Below are 16010 nucleotides of genomic sequence, written 5' to 3'. Positions count from 1 at the left end.
TTTATTCACAGTTGGCCACTATATTCTCGTCAGTTCAGTACTTTAGCCAAATTGTGCGAGAAAAATTTGTTTTGCACTTATTTATGTAATGTATTTTTATGACTGAAAAGTGTTTTGAAAAGGAAATATTGACCTGTCCAGTTATTTTACACGATGGTGACATCATGCTAATTCTACTCAGATAAACCGCGTTGAATTTAAAACAGGAGCATGCTAATATTCCGAGACTTTGAAATGTTTCTTGATACATATGGTAGTTACTGATAGTAGAAACGTAATAGTTTATTTAATGTGACAAGGAGTGAATTGATTTTAATATGTGGCACTCAGTTGCTAGTCGTTCGCAATTTGTAATCGGACATAATGCGGCAATTGTATTCAATATAATTTAGTTTTCACTCACAATTTAACTGAAAACGCTCGTAACCAAAAATATTTCCGAAGTATTTACAAGTAACATGAGAAGGTTTTTTTTAAATCAACAGTGGTGACAAACTAAGATAGGATAAGGTAAGCTTCAGTACGCATTTTAGCTGGATATTTATGAACTATTTCGGCTAAAGAGTATAGGTTCTTTCAACCTTTGTTACATTTATCTGTCAACCATAAACAAAAGCTCAAGCTGAAATTAATAGCAGGCGCGTCACGTTAATAACCTTTCATTTTGAGTTCTGAGCGTGGTAAAACGGTCAAAAGATTCAAGGTGAAAGTGAAGGTACAAACGGCTGGCGGTTTCATGGTCACAAGACCATGCCAGTTTAGGCTAGTGGGAAGCCTGGAAGGAGAAATGTGAGCCTCCATCAAAGTACAGGGCCAACAGCTTGGTTAATGGTACAAGAAAAAAACAGAAACAAATCGGTCAATCAAAACACTGCAAAGATTTAAAAATTATACAGCCAACTTTTTTCGAACTTAACTGTTCTTTCTATTGTTTTGACAATAAAGTTGTTGTTGGCATGTGCCTGTACGGAAGGGAACTGTTGCTTTCTTCAATGTTGCAAGCAGTGCAAATGCAATAATGCAGCCTTCATGTTCCTGTTTAAATCTAGCATTCAATAAGCTTGCCTTGTACACAGTCCTTCCAGCAAATCACGTCCCACATTGGCGCTTTAATGCATTACGAGGTTTTAATTAAGCTCCATCATTAGACTTAATTTAGGGAGGATTGTGTGTAACATTTCTCCCATAAACAGCTTATAACTACGTTATTAAACATTGAAGTATCGTTCGGAGACTAATCAGTCAATTCACTTTCTAGTTGCTATCAATATAACCTTTCCTCCACTAAAACCCAGCTCTGCATGAGTTGAGTGTACTCTCATGATAACTGTATTTGATATTGTAATCTTTTCCCCTGCATACCAGGAAACTCTATAGTTCAAAGATTTCATAGCCGTTAATTCCTGCGTGTCTACAGTCGTAATATTTTATGAGCTTTTTTTTATCATACTAGGGGTCTTATGATATAGGTTTACAAACTAATCATTTTATTTGAGTACATTGAAATGAACAATTATAGTATATCATAGAGGACCGCTTGATACAATTAAATTATTTTGTTTACTTGACATGCAATCCTGGCAATTGCTGCAGTGTAATAGTAAGGCTTGGTTCATGATAACCAGCGATAATTGCTTTGCTTTATATAAGAATATTAACACAACCAACAACAGATTATTGTGAATAAATAATATTGTAAATGTAGACGAAAATGTTAAAGTGGTTTTGCAGATTTAGCAATTTCTTGCTTAGCAATTTGATAAATGGACGCATAAATACAAACGCATTACGGCAAAGACTTACGAAATATTATTACTAACTAATGTTGCTTTTAACATAGCCGGTATAATGCGACGGCAAATGTAAGGTGCCAATGAATGGGCTGCACAAGTTGCTGACACGGAGCTGAGGATACTGTAGTAAATGAAAAAAAGACTTCCTGGTGAAAACACTTTGAGCTATGCGTTGACCATTCAAGTATAACACTATTTTCTGAATGCTATTCAGTTTTGAGATAATAATTTGGATATAAATACCAGTACTGTATTGTGCAGGCCTCAGGACCCAGAGAATTCTCTCGTTCAAGGCTGCAAGAAATATTTGTCTGCATCGGGCCTTGTCTTTCTTACTTCCTAAGTCACCATCCCGAGACGTTTTACTTTTCGTCGCTTACAAAATCACAATTGGTTTGACTTTGTTCACCATGAATTCGAATCTTATTTATATTATGAGGAGGTGTATTGTAATAAAGGCATACTGTTGGCTCTCGTTCAACAATTCGTTGTATACATAAACAAACCATCCAGCTTCGTCTATTGCTCCCAGCAGTTGTTGAATCATTATATTACTCCAGATACAGTCGCTGTATGCATTATAAATAGTAAAACAATGACTGTGAAATGTTATTTTATTTGGGGACAAACTGTATTCACGTTTACACTAATCAGGCGTTATGATTTTCCGTTATGATATTTGACGAGGGTAAATATAATGCCAAAATCAGTGCACCAAGCGTGTTTTTTTCAGTTTACATATATTCAAGCATGTTACAAAATTATTCTAAAACACCCAAAACAACAACTAGTTTTCCCTTATCCTACTACTCCTGGCCTTGCCTGGAGGGTTAGTTTTACTTCAATCCATACCAACTCCCATTTTTAGTTCAGACGGCGAATTAACTAATAAGAGCATTGTTACTGATGTCTCATTGATTCAAATGGATGCATTACCTACCCTGTCTTATCGCTCGCCTCTTAAGTTATTCTTTCAGTTTTGCTGAATGATTTCACGCAGAAAAAATACAGTTGAAGAACATTCAAAGCCAAGTTGGTTGCCTTTTGTCACACAAGATTAGGTGTTAAGAACCGGATTGTGATTTATTTGGAATGAATAAGATTCAGATAATTATGTATAACTTAAAATATTAATTGATTGCAATGATTTGTATGTGCGACGCAACATCAAGGCATAGTGTACGAAGTTATGGCTTAGAATCGGTGTTCGCTTCAACTGAGCCTAAAAGTTAGCAGTGCACAGGCGCCTGAATGTTAACCGTACAGATTTGGATCACAACACCTATCAAATCAAAAATACGTTGTACAAATAAAGAGCCGCAAATAATCTACGGAAATGGTCTTATATTCTCTTCAGTATGACTTACAAGTCCCGCAGGTATTTATGCGTCTTCTTGTTCATTTTAAATATCTGTAGAATTTTTGAAGTTTAATTTAGGCTAACATTCGCAAAATCCGATAACATTTTCAACGGTACATTTACATCCCAAAAGAAGTAGAGGAACCGTGACAGCCTTGACCCTGACACTGTCCCCTTTCCTGTTCGTCTTGCTGAGAAGAAAATCTCGTCGGCTTTGTGTGTACTTCCCATAGCTGCTCCATAGCTGATGCCCATCGTGGTTTACATTTTCTTGAACTCCAAAGGATTCTCCCAGTGACCGGAAGTAGGTATGTACTGTTAAACGGAAAAATTTCTCCAGTTGGAGAGTTCTGAAAAATAGCTGCAAGCGGTGTTAACACAGTTCTGCAACTCCATCCACAAGAGTGAATCCCGAAAATATCAAGCACTATCACTGCTGGCGCTGGGGAGAAAATACGGTGTGTGTCTTTCCGTTGCTTTTGGCGATGGTTTGGTTGTCGATTGTTGGAACATGTCCAACCTAGTTATCAACAGCTCAACATAAACATGTGAGAGAATTAGAAAATTAAGGTCTATTTTTAGGATAAGCTGGTTGAGACCAAACACCAGAAGCACCGACTAAATTTATACCCCCTAAACTAATAGCAAGGATCGCAAATCGTGTTTTTGCTCAGCCACAGTGTTGGAAGGTGCCTGTGCAAATGTTCAAATGCAATTACATTATAGAAGTGTTTGGCGTCAACATCTGAAAGCCTGCACTCTAGCTATCTTAATGGAAAGTACAGCGCGTAAGATGTTTTACGGAAATTCAAATGTGGACTCTTATCGCCGCTGGTCAATTTTCGGAACTTACATTAGTTTTATTATACATTGAAATGTTTTTCATGTTCTCCACTAATTATAATTGAATGCTATCAGGGAAAAAGTTGGACCAGTGAATGCAGATTAAAAAAATACAAAAAAAATTCTTACACTGATTTCACCAAATGTTTGGTTCACATCAGAGCAATGTGCACGGTCTCTCGGTTTATATACATCTAAAAGCCGTGCTATGCACTATGCAAGCAATTGATGCACCGCCGGCATCGCTGAAACTGCAAAAACAATCAGATCAGAAACCTGCTCTGTACACGTTTCATTTCGCCGACATTTTCAAACAAGGACTATGTTTTAATTTCCAAAGTCCAGAAATTACAGCGATTTTTTTCTTCTATCCCTTTCTTTCACTTTATCGAAAACGAAATGATTGGGTTTTAGCAGCACGATCATCACTGTTATTTGAGGTAAGGTTATACAGTATGAGGAATGGCTTTGATGAAACGTTTGAGTCCTGGTCGGTGTGGGGATTAAATGAGCTGGAGTGGGTGCCGCTTTTGAAATGCTGTTGTAGGTGTCGCTGTTGTCCACAGTTAAGCTCAAATTCAACCGGTTGTGGATCATGTGATGTACGGGGAGGTAGTGCTTCAAGGCCATTTTCAAATTCCATTGGCCCAGTAGTCATGTGATTCTACCGAGGCATCCACAATTACACAGGGAATGTTTTGTTAGAGATGTCAGCTTACAAAGGACATCATCTGCCTCCTTCAAATTACTCTTCAAAATGTCCTGCCCCAATAGCTCTCCCGCTACGAACTCGTTTTTAGTAGATTCCCTGATTAGTGCGTGTCGGGGTGACGGTTTCTATTCAAGCAGCTCTATGTACATGCCATCGAGCACGGATATGGGAACTTACGGAATGCAGACCTGTGGACTGCTCCCGACCATGACTAAACGAGGAGAGGTTAGCCATCAAAATATGAGCATCAGCGTTCATCCGTATATATCTCAGGTAGATGGCTGGCCTGACCATTCTAGACCATGCCGAATTGAACAACCTGTTACTCCACAGATGCCCACGTGTTCCTTCCCTGCTAGCATAAAGGAGGAAAGCACTTGCTGCATGTATAATTCAGATAAACGGGCGAAACTCAATCCGACCGCAATCTCTACCTATCCCAGACTGCTGTCCGAAAACTGTTCGATTGAAAATCCTGAGATTCCCATCCCGGGATATTTCAGACTCTGTCAGGCTTATCCATTGGAGAAAAGCCTGGATTATAGTCAAGCTGGGGAGATCCGTTCAAATGTAATGCCGCAGTCAAATCTAGGGCTTATCAGTAAACTCCAGGTATCCAACCAGTCACCAATGGAAGGGAAAATAAACGAGAAACCAAATGCGCAGGAATCCATTAAGGGGATTTATGTGGAAACTCCTGAACCAAAGCCGAGTTTAGTGGAGGCCAGTGTACCCGCTGAGGAAGCCGAATCTGGCTCGGAACTGTCGGATAACGAGACTAAAGGTGAGCATTTAAAATATTGAATGTGAGCATGGTAACATCGTACAGCCGATCCAAAAGCTTACATAGTCACTGCAATGCATAACTTTGTTAGAGCAGTATATTTGACTGGTTTATGTGTATTTCTGATCACCTATAATTACAAATGAGAAACAAAGTCTGATAAATGTCGTATAAAAGGATAGCTTTATTTTTATGACATGTTGGAAAATATGCTCCGTAATACTATTACATTGTTAATGACGTAGCAAAAGCCAACAAATCATTTACAGATGTCAGTCTAACCTTGATAATTTCATTTTAGTGTTGCCATGCGTCTTCTAATCCACTCCTAAGGTTTAACCCGAAAGTTTTAGCAATCATGAACTACAAATATTAAGATTACCTATTTCTACATTTAGGGCCACAGTGCAAGCTCAGTCTTACTCACTCTATTGTGAAAAGTAAGCTACTTCCACCATTTGCTGACTTGGAAAGATTCGATGGGAAAGTGCTAGTCGCAGTTAGAACGGTCGTTTTCCCTGGTATAGTTTATGTTGGATATGTAACATATTACAATGAACTATGATAGAAGTTTCATACTAAGAACGTGAAATATTTCTAGCACGTACAATCATAAATTCCAATTAACCTGTTCGATAAGTGGCAGCGATAGTATGTTTAATAGCCTAAGATTTGCCTCAGGAATTATTGTCATAGAGACATAGGTTTGTACTGTCAGGATTTTGCAATCATTAAATTTACGTTATGAAGTTGAAAAACGACTTATTGGTGAAAAGCCTGTCGGTGCAACTAACCTACGTCTTTACATTCCATTCACAAGTAATAGTATTGCCTACTAATCATACATCGTATCTGACGAATTGTTTGATTCCCGTGCATCTTTATTGCTCTGGAAAATATTTTACAATTCGCAAAGAAAGCTACCCCAAAACCTGAGATATAATAGTCTTTGTCAATATCTAAAGGATTTTAAAGAAAATTTCCTTGCGTTAATAAGAGATTCGATCTTTGGATTTCTCCCAAATTGTGTGTTTATTTGTTTTGACTATTTGGCAACAAGCGAAGAATGTGCAGAGGTTCGCTGAGCTGTGTCAGGATGTCAGGATTATGTTCAACCGTACTGTCTGGGTTTTGCTTGAGTTATTATGTTAAAGACATGTTTGCGAAAATCTCATTTCTTATTTCTTACTTCTGCTAGAAGAGATCAAAACTCCAATAAGCAACTGGCTAACAGCAAAGAGTGGAAGGAAGAAGAGATGTCCTTATACAAAATATCAGACACTGGAATTAGAAAAAGAATTTTTATTTAATATGTATCTGACTCGTGAGCGCCGTCTAGAGATAAGTAAGAGCGTGAATCTGACCGACAGACAAGTCAAGATCTGGTTTCAAAATCGCAGAATGAAGCTGAAGAAAATGAACCGGGAAACTCGAATTCGAGAACTGACCACGAATCTAACCTTCTCTTGAGTGTGAAATACGATTCCACTGCGATCCCAAACATTTAATATTGTAATGGTTTACTGGAGACTGGAATCCTTCTCTTTCTCCACTCTGGGATATTGTCATCTGTTCTGATTTGACCATTTTAGTGTTATGGTTGTTTGAAAGTACAATAGCACGTTTACTTAACAAGAATATTTTCTAAGAAATTATTCTGTCTAACATGGAGCAAACTACTTACTTTGTTTAGTAAGTAGAACTTAAGTTATTTGACATGCTACAATTATTCGTGTAATTTGGAGAAAGTGTACTGTACATCAGAACATCACATTTTACAAAATTAGGAAATACAGAAAAATGACATTTATTTAGTAATTACAAATCAGATGTGACAATATCGTGAAAAGTCGTATCAGACACAGACGATTGGAATTGTTTATTTTGAGGTTACTCTTAAGCAGTGGTCCCACAAAATACTGTGTTAAACTCATGAGGTCTCTGGAAGAAATTCTTAAATCCTTTTTTGGAGTATGTGATGGAGTCGTGATGCAAATTTTCATGTCTATTTATATGCATGTGTCTGTTGCACGTATATATGTATATATATAAATATAAACAATAAATGCTAAATTAGATTTCAATTTCTTTAATCTATTTCACAACTTGAGAAACCTTTGTCCATGGCCTAGGCGAAATTGTTAAATTATTCGAGGATACTTCAACAAAATGATTTAACAACGTCAAGCACAGTGTTTCTTACAACTGGTAAAGGTTTAGTAAATGCAACGACGTGGTACAAATATTAATAGAGATATTGATATAGGTGCCAATGCAGATATTAATTAATTACTATTTCCCAACACTACAGAAAACTTTACGTTTTCGTAATTAGTAGGAGACTCACCCTGAATTGCTAGATTCTAAATTAAACAACAAATTTAGACTCTGCAGTGTGCCTAGTGTGGGACAAACCACAAAACCTGCACGTGTAGATACCAATTTAACAAAACATGGTTTATTCTGTCCTTATACGTCTATTTTAGTTTTATAAAAAAAAGAATATACTCTAATTAGGAACCGGCCCCAAAAAAGGCAGACATTTATTTCATGAAAGGCTGAAGACTGGGAATTTGAAATAAAACAGAAAATGCCAGAAAACGACTGAAACTTCAGCTCGATTACCCTCCGCGGATGCTGTCTGACCTACTGAATATTTCTAATTTTTTCAGCATTTGTGTTTTGGTTACATATTTATTCATACTTTGTCTCTTGGGAGATATGTGTGTCAATAATAACCCAGTCATTTCCTTTTATATGTTTGCGGCTAAATCTACGGTTGCGGCAGGAGTAAGTGGTGTCTAATTTAATTTGAATCAATAACATTCACTGTTAAGGTTTTCTGAGGAAATATTTACGGGGAATAGTAACCCGCTTTATTCACAAATACAAATCTGCTTGATCATTTATTTGAGTTGTACCTTAACCATCAGATCAAAACTATATTTTTTATGGCTGCCACTTTGGTATTAATAAATAGACACCTTGGACTAGTGATTCCCACGTGTTCCATGTAAACGATCATTTTCGTGCTGAAGGGTTATTTTATCCGGTACGAAATACTGAAGATATTTGGCTGCAGTAGGGGGTCAAGCATTATGAATTCAATGTTCGGTCCTTCTAGGAAGCGCAGCTGTATCTTGTAACTGTCACCCGCGGCAATAAAAAAAAACTTTAGTAACATGGTTGGATCCTCGATATTTTTAGCGCGCAACGTGACGAGTTTCGCATACTTTCGTGACATTTCTTCAACGCCATTCTTTAATCTAAATTTCATATAGAGAAACAAATCTAAGCGTTAGGAGAGGAGAGTAGACTGAATAAAACGGCCAGTCAAAGTTTTAATTCGATACACTTATTTATAGAGAAGGCTCCATCCAATTAATGAAGAGCGTCAGAAGTCAAGCTAAATCTGCATTTACGCATGCACTTCTTTTCAAAGCCTACCGAATTCCTACCCTTTATCAATAATTGTACAGGACTGTCTTTCAAGAAGAAGACAAAAAGGCACGAATATAATAGTAACAAGTACTCCACACTTACTGTTATTTCAAAATGACAAAAGACTTCGATAATGTCATAAACATTATAACGTCGTTAAAGAAAATATATATTCCGTGTGTCTGTCGCAAATGCTTTACACCGAAGGAAAATCGTGACACATTTGGAATCACAGAGTGTACAGGGGCATTAAGAAAACAGGTCAAACCGAATTAAGCATAATCATCAGCTCAATCAAGTCCAAGTTTGAAATAATGCATAGTTTTTACACAATCAAGAACACAAGCATTGCAGAAATCGTTTAGCAACAGCCCCACGAATGTTTTTTTTCCTCTCTAATTCTGTAGATTAATCTGCAGGGGAAAACAGCTTGCCCGATTCATTTGAACAACCGTCTGTGTACTTACAAAGCGAATTAACATGATATAACTGAGGAAAGTACTTACTTCTCATTGAAAACAATTAAAAATAGAAAAAAAATATTTCCCAATTGGAGTTTACTGGCATCCCGATCCATGCAAATGCTCATATTATTTAAACGCGACATTTTGGTTTTGTCTTCTGCATCACATGACAGGAAACTTATAAGAAAAGTAATCCTTCATCACTGGCGTACTATTCATCTGACCTTTCACTTGCAAAGAGTTCTCTCAATGCGAGTTAATTTGTGAAGGTGGGCGAATAGTTGATAATGCACCTTAACCACATTAACTCTGTAAAAGACAAAGTTTTAGTTGACTTGCTGTAAAATGGCAATCAACGAAAGGAGGTGCTTTCCGACGACATTCCTGATAAATCAGTCAACTTCATAAACAAGAAGGCTGTAGAAATTTGAATTTATTTGTGCTTTACCGAAATAACCTTATCTGCAATAACATAAACCATGCTGTTGTGTCGGCCTAACAATCACAGCACCTAACTGCAGCCTGGATTTCTTCCATTACTATTAATTTCCAGCGTGAAAGAAACTGAACGCTACATTTGTGAGTGAAGTAAATCAATTGCCGTCAATGTGCTCCTGTCGCTTCAATTTCACAAAAACTAGCAACTTGCGAAATAAAAACCCGATCAGTGGGAAAGTGCTCACTAAAACCAGCAAGATTGTTATTTATTTAACTTTAAATAAACTTGAAAATTAGGTCTTCAAAGATTGCAGATTGTTTAAAGAAAGTGACTTGAGTGCATTAAGGTAATCTGTAACAGTTCATATCAGAGCGAGGTTGAGTTGAAGGGTTCATATTGTGCGTTATGTTTCAGCTTTCCTAATCTCCCCGTTTTGACCATTCACTATGATCGGTTAAGTATGATTTCTTCTTGTTCACCTTGAAGAAAATACAAATAATAACGTATCTGCCCATAAACAAGAAAATAAACAGAAGCGATAAAAATAAAGCCTGTTTTAATAGGATGGAGTTTGTGAGTTGTCCGTGAGATGGACACAATTAATGACTATAATCTCGTCATGGTGAATGTCAAGATTACTGCGCAGTTACTGACCATTTCTTTAGAAAAATATTCGATATGATCAAGAAAGATCAGTCTAAATGTATCTATACGAAAAACAACAAAATCTAAACTTTATCCCCTTTCTCACAAAGAAAGTTTGCCTGATTTGTATCAGGGTCGACGGTCAGTGAATGTGTTTTCTGAAGAAGAACGACATTTCTCTGCAGCTGGTTCGTGGGCATCATATTCTAAAACTCGGAAACAATTCAAACTTCTCGATCTTTTCTTTCAAACTCAGTGCAGTTCTCTATTGTATGGACCAGCATTGAAACACCGCACTGGGGCTGGGATGCATTTAAGTCCCCAACTGTGGGTACATTCGCCTCTTTGGAATACCATGGTGCAGTGGTCTGCTGTAAACAGACCATGTACGGCAAACATATTTATAGACGGGAATACTCGCACCTTGTGGGAACATTTTGGCGTCCAGTTTTGGTTAAACGTGCTTTACTCTGCCAAAAGAGGCTTGTTTTATTAAAGACACATTAATGTATAATCAAATGCACCTCATAAAATTTTTATTGATAGACATAAAAGCATTTATGACGGCTTCTGAGTACAGACTATAAAGGGGCGAGGAATCGTTTACTTCAAATGCAATGATGTTTAAAACAAAATAAAATACTAGCTGAAGAAAATTCGAAGTGAGGAAAATAAACTCAGCAATACTCCAGATTTTAAAACAAGCAGCTCAAATCCTTCATTTTACAACATGTCGTTTACTCCTTTTATGGGATAAAGCAATCAATCGTCTATACAAGCTCTTTTCTAAATAGGGATACACAGTATAGAAGCACCAACGTACCTCGAAGGTGTTTTCTTGCCGCTTTATTGCACTAAGCTAACAGATATCTGCTCTTGACATAGATCATGGACTACGCATTGCTGATTATAAAATGAGTGACAGACATTAATTAGCTGACGGGAAAGTAGTCCCCCTGTTTCTCCAGAACTGGTTTAACTGCATTTACAGAAGTTGCTCCTTTGGATCCAGCAGAATATTTCCAACAATCCTGATCAAGTGATTTTGTTTTGTCCATTCATAGTGCATGGTTTTCAAGTTGGTATAAAGCTGGACTAGGCCCCGTTGCGGTCAGGCTGATGGGCGGATTGATTTACTCTCTCTATTAGTAAATATAATCACGTGAGTCCCGCAACCAATAGCTGCAACTGTAGTCGGCAAAATACTATGATTGTTCTGAGTGAAGGTATCAGATACACTTTCCAGTGTAACCTTTTCTATGAAAGCGAGAGAGTCTAAAATGTCGACCGGTGGCACTATACACAATTATTATGTTGATTCTTTAATAGGGCAGGAGACAGAGGACTTATACGCGACTAGATATGCCCAAGGCACAGCTTCAAGGCCATCAGGTGTAGCAGACACTTCAGATTTCTCTTCCTGCAGTTTTACCCCCAAGTCAACCGCATTTTCAAATCCCTGGTCTCCCGTTCACCCTCAATCCTCTGCCGCCGTTGCAGGAATCTATCATCCTTACATGCATCAATCGCATCTTGCAGCTGGAGACAGCAGATATGTACGTTCGTGGTTAGAACCGATTTCCACTTCAGTCTCCTTCCCCGGATTCCATCCTAATGGCCGGCATTACGGGATCAAACCAGAAACTTTGTCAACCAAGAGGACTGAGTGCTCTTCCTATGAGCTGCAAACCCTCAGCCTACCGGACTTCACTTGCGGCACTTACCCAGAGTGCAGGGAGAAGCTTCCCAAGGAGCTTGGCTGCACCAGCTCCGAGACTACGAGCAACAGTGAGCACAAGGAGGAGAAACAACAGCAACTTGACCCAAGTAAGTGTAAAAATTGCAGCTTGATTTACAACCCCAACCTGTAGACCCGAGTATGCAAAGCTGATGGTTTTACAAACCTATAAAAATGTCTAGACGCTTACCCAAGTCTGAAAAGCCACAGCCACAGTAAAGAGTTTATATTGTTTACAGGGAATTTTTACACACAAATTTGAGTCTGACATGACTTTAAAACGATCATGCATTCCTTCTCGTTGCACTTTACAGGGCAATTTGAAAGTCGAAAGTAGATTCTTTTCCCCCAATTCAACTTTTGTAACTGTATTTTTCCATTATATTCATCAAATATTATTTTCTGTTAAACAACAATCCATTTCAACACGACCCGAAATAGGTTGAAATCAATGTCTCAACTGCTCAGTATATTAAATCTCACTGAACTTGTCAAGCACCCAGTGGGGGAGAGCACTGCAGATTTAAGCAACATTATTGTGATCGTGGGCATTCTTTAAGCTGTCTAAAATTCCGTTGAAAATGTTCAGGAGATGTTCATGCTTAAGTTCTTGCTTCTTTTTCCCCTCCCATTCCTTACAGATCATCCTGCAATAAATTGGATCCACGCGCGCTCTACCAGGAAGAAGCGTTGTCCTTACACCAAGTACCAGACGCTTGAATTAGAAAAAGAGTTTTTATTTAATATGTATCTCACCAGAGACCGGCGTTATGAAGTTGCTAGAATTTTAAATCTTACTGAGAGGCAAGTAAAGATCTGGTTTCAGAACAGAAGGATGAAAATGAAAAAGATGAACAAGGTGAAAAATAACGAAGAGTCTTGAACGATCAGCTGCTTCTTAATTATAAGTCTGAAAATCCTACAGACGGTGTAAAAAGCGTTTTGTCTATCTAGTGGTGCCTAATCGAAGCACGGTTTATCTTTCCCAGTGTTGTCCTGCTCCAGAGCAACCTTGTATTTAAACAACTGACATTCACCCAGAGACTGTTCCTGATTTGCTGCTATTGGGATACATTAAACGGAACTTAAACTGAAGTCAGCACATTGCCTGTCGTATTTTAAAAACTTTGACATGATTACAATATACATGTTTTATATAAAAATAAAATATGCATATTTGAATATTTGTTTTGGTTGTGCAACTTGTAAAATGTATTTCCGCTGTACAGTTAGTGTATCATTTCGATATAAATATAAAAAAAGCAAACTCTTTGTCTTTCTGTTCCATTTTTTAAAATTCAAATACTTGGTCAAATATGATACAAATGTCACTGGCTGAGCACCATTCAGTTGCTTTCAAGTACAGTGACATAACCATCCTGTTAATAAAGTGTCGAGCCGATGTACTATTTATTTTAAATATTTCAAATGAAATTAACAGGCCATCACGGTCATTATGGGAAGGCACATTTTTCGAATAACCCTAAAGTGTCATTAATCTAGGAAGTGTCATTTGACTAAGGAACACAAATAAATTGAAAGGTGTATAAATGTTGTTTTAATTTTAAAATGGCATAGACATCTTTCTGTGCGTTTGGGACAATCTGAAGCAAGCTTATTTTAATAACAAGTGAACATGATCTGCTTTAATTCTGTGTGTATTGCGTCACCTTCAGTAAAGATGTGCTTACTTGGATAAAATGCAATGTATTTAATGTAATGAAGATGTAAGAAAATATAGTAACACAGTAGCTTTTCGCTTACTCCCAGATCCTTTGCAGTATTCACTAGCTAACACTAGATGTGATAACAGATCTGATGCTGCACTGCAAACGTCAAAAGGCTGAGCAGAAAGTTCCATCCATGTCCATTGGTTTGTACCTCACGTTTTCTCGTCATGATAACAATAAAAAATTGCAAAGATTTCAATTTTGCTGACTGTTTCAAAAGTCATTTATGATTCGATAAACTCTTTTGACTGTAAGCTCTTGGTCATTTAAACGCAGACTGCAAGGTCATATATTCCGTAAGAAGTGCAGACTATTGCCCCCACTTCTTTCCGAAGAGCCGTATTGCTAAATGGATGCTGAGATTATGATGACCCAAAGGGGATTTTGCTTAAATGAGCTGATCAACAGTCTGGTATTGACCTCGTGAAGGAAGAAGACTCCTGGTTGGTATAAATAGTAAAAACAATTCCGGAATCCTGAATTTTAATAACTACCAATTATCATCCAAACGCATACTGTCACATGTAGTGCAATAGCACAATGCAACTCAAAAGTATTTTGTAAAATAAAGACATTTTTAATCAATAGACTTCGATTATTTTCTTAGTATGTGAGTAGGTATTTACTCGAAGGAAGTTACTTTCGATCGGTTGTGTCGCAAAATGTCGATAGTTTATTGTCTGTTGTAGGAACAATAAGTTATTTATATTATTGTCGCGGTATCCGACACATAGCACGTTGGAATGATTCATAGTTGCAAATACACTGGGTGCTTTAGTTAAAGATATAAAAATAAACAACTAAGCACACATTGCTGGCAAAACCCTAGTGCGGGTTTATAATCATTATACACCTAAGTGGTCACAGAACACTTTATTTCATGCCACTATCTCATTAATGTTTCAGACTGAAAACAATTGCGCGTCCTTGTAAAACTAGACCTTCATTCTTTTTGGAGAATCTTCTGAAAACTTTAGTGCTCAGAAAGTGTTGAATTACAACGCCATCTATTGCCACAATTCTACATATAGTACTTTAGAACCGGAAGGAACGGGGTACAATAAACCCCAACACTGGCTAGACGTCTGACCTAATGACTTTATAGTTTTCTTCATGTAATTGCAGACTTCTTTGAAATCAACCAATTCAGATGTTTTTGGCTGTTAATAACAAACAAAACTCAGATACTGGTCAAAGGAGCGAAGACAATCAATTCGTCTTTGTTTCTTGAGTTTGGACAAACTTATCTATTCCCAAACATACATATAGGTAGTGCAGTGAAGTACACTTCACCATAAGGCAAACTTATATATCGATTAATCCGCATATCTCGTTCAATAGCAATAACATCGACGGGGAAACCTATCGGCTTAGGTCATTAACTGAAAAAGAAAGCGACAGAAAAAAATGTATATGTTCCAAGCATTTTCTTGAAAGATGCAAATGATTTATACTCTTATATGTGTGTCCGGTTGTTAAATGACAGTGGAAGCTAAAGTGAACACCACGCTCGTTAATGAACTTATTAATTTTGTACGTCCAAATTAATGTTTCTGACCCTGCACACATGTGCATGTAAATTTATTCACAAATTTAAACAAAATCAATAGCTTCATGTACAACATCCAAACGATATTTTCTCGGCCTTTGGGAAACAAATTTGAATCTTTCCAAATATTTAATATTAGTTAGCACTGTGGCCTCTGTTTATTTCTTTGTCTCTGTACACACGTGGAGTCACACATCTCTCTCACCACACTACCACCTTCCCCACCCCCCAGCCACGTAGTTTCTTTTCTGATTATAAAATGCAATATATATTTTTCCGCTTTAATATATCTGCAATCAATTTGATATAACTTACATTTGTTTTAGGAAGCATTTCCAAAGAAATAAAACAGAATTGACCAACTGTTTTCTGTTCGATTGCAAAAGTGTGAAGTTTCAAACTATCATCTAACCTTTAAACGTGTAGATTCACTGGGAGAGCCATGGACGCTGAGATTTTTTTTTACAAAGTATACTACACTTCAAGCAAACTTCAGTGATAGTTCTGAATAA

At 37.3% G+C, this 16010-nt stretch overlaps 2 protein-coding genes and 1 long non-coding RNA gene across 3 annotated transcripts; 2 read left to right on the top strand and 1 right to left on the bottom strand.

Moving 5' to 3' along the window:
• Positions 1-4647: 4647 nt before the first annotated feature.
• Positions 4648-7576, top strand: hoxd10a (homeobox D10a). The gene is made up of 2 exons (XM_072579159.1): positions 4648-5492; positions 6691-7576. The coding sequence occupies exons 1-2, from the start codon at positions 4754-4756 to the stop codon at positions 6960-6962; spliced, it is 1011 nt and encodes a 336-aa protein (XP_072435260.1). The 5' UTR covers positions 4648-4753; the 3' UTR covers positions 6963-7576.
• Positions 5657-12455, bottom strand: LOC140482154 (uncharacterized). The gene is made up of 2 exons (XR_011961672.1): positions 11305-12455; positions 5657-8758 (listed from the first exon to the last, which is right to left on the bottom strand). It is a non-coding gene; the product is annotated as an uncharacterized lncRNA (long non-coding RNA).
• Positions 11704-14148, top strand: hoxd9a (homeobox D9a). Its single transcript, XM_072579161.1, has 2 exons — positions 11704-12308; positions 12861-14148. The coding sequence occupies exons 1-2, from the start codon at positions 11741-11743 to the stop codon at positions 13100-13102; spliced, it is 810 nt and encodes a 269-aa protein (XP_072435262.1). The 5' UTR covers positions 11704-11740; the 3' UTR covers positions 13103-14148.
• The last annotated feature ends 1862 nt before the right edge of the window (positions 14149-16010 follow it).

This window comes from Chiloscyllium punctatum, chromosome 10 (assembly GCF_047496795.1).
Source record: "Chiloscyllium punctatum isolate Juve2018m chromosome 10, sChiPun1.3, whole genome shotgun sequence".
In the NCBI taxonomy this organism is placed as follows: domain Eukaryota; kingdom Metazoa; phylum Chordata; class Chondrichthyes; order Orectolobiformes; family Hemiscylliidae; genus Chiloscyllium; species Chiloscyllium punctatum.
This window is presented reverse-complemented; position numbering and strand designations above follow the sequence as displayed.

Bases quoted from the DNA above. Each gene is read 5' to 3' on its own strand.
- hoxd10a (XM_072579159.1), top strand. From the start codon at position 4,754: ATGTCCTGCCCCAATAGCTCTCCCGCTACGAACTCGTTTTTAGTAGAT. The intron at 5,493-6,690 runs GTGAGCATTTAA...TACTTCTGCTAG, and splicing joins GTCGGATAACGAGACTAAAG to AAGAGATCAAAACTCCAATA.
- hoxd9a (XM_072579161.1), top strand. From the start codon at position 11,741: ATGAAAGCGAGAGAGTCTAAAATGTCGACCGGTGGCACTATACACAAT. The intron at 12,309-12,860 runs GTAAGTGTAAAA...CATTCCTTACAG, and splicing joins ACAACAGCAACTTGACCCAA to ATCATCCTGCAATAAATTGG.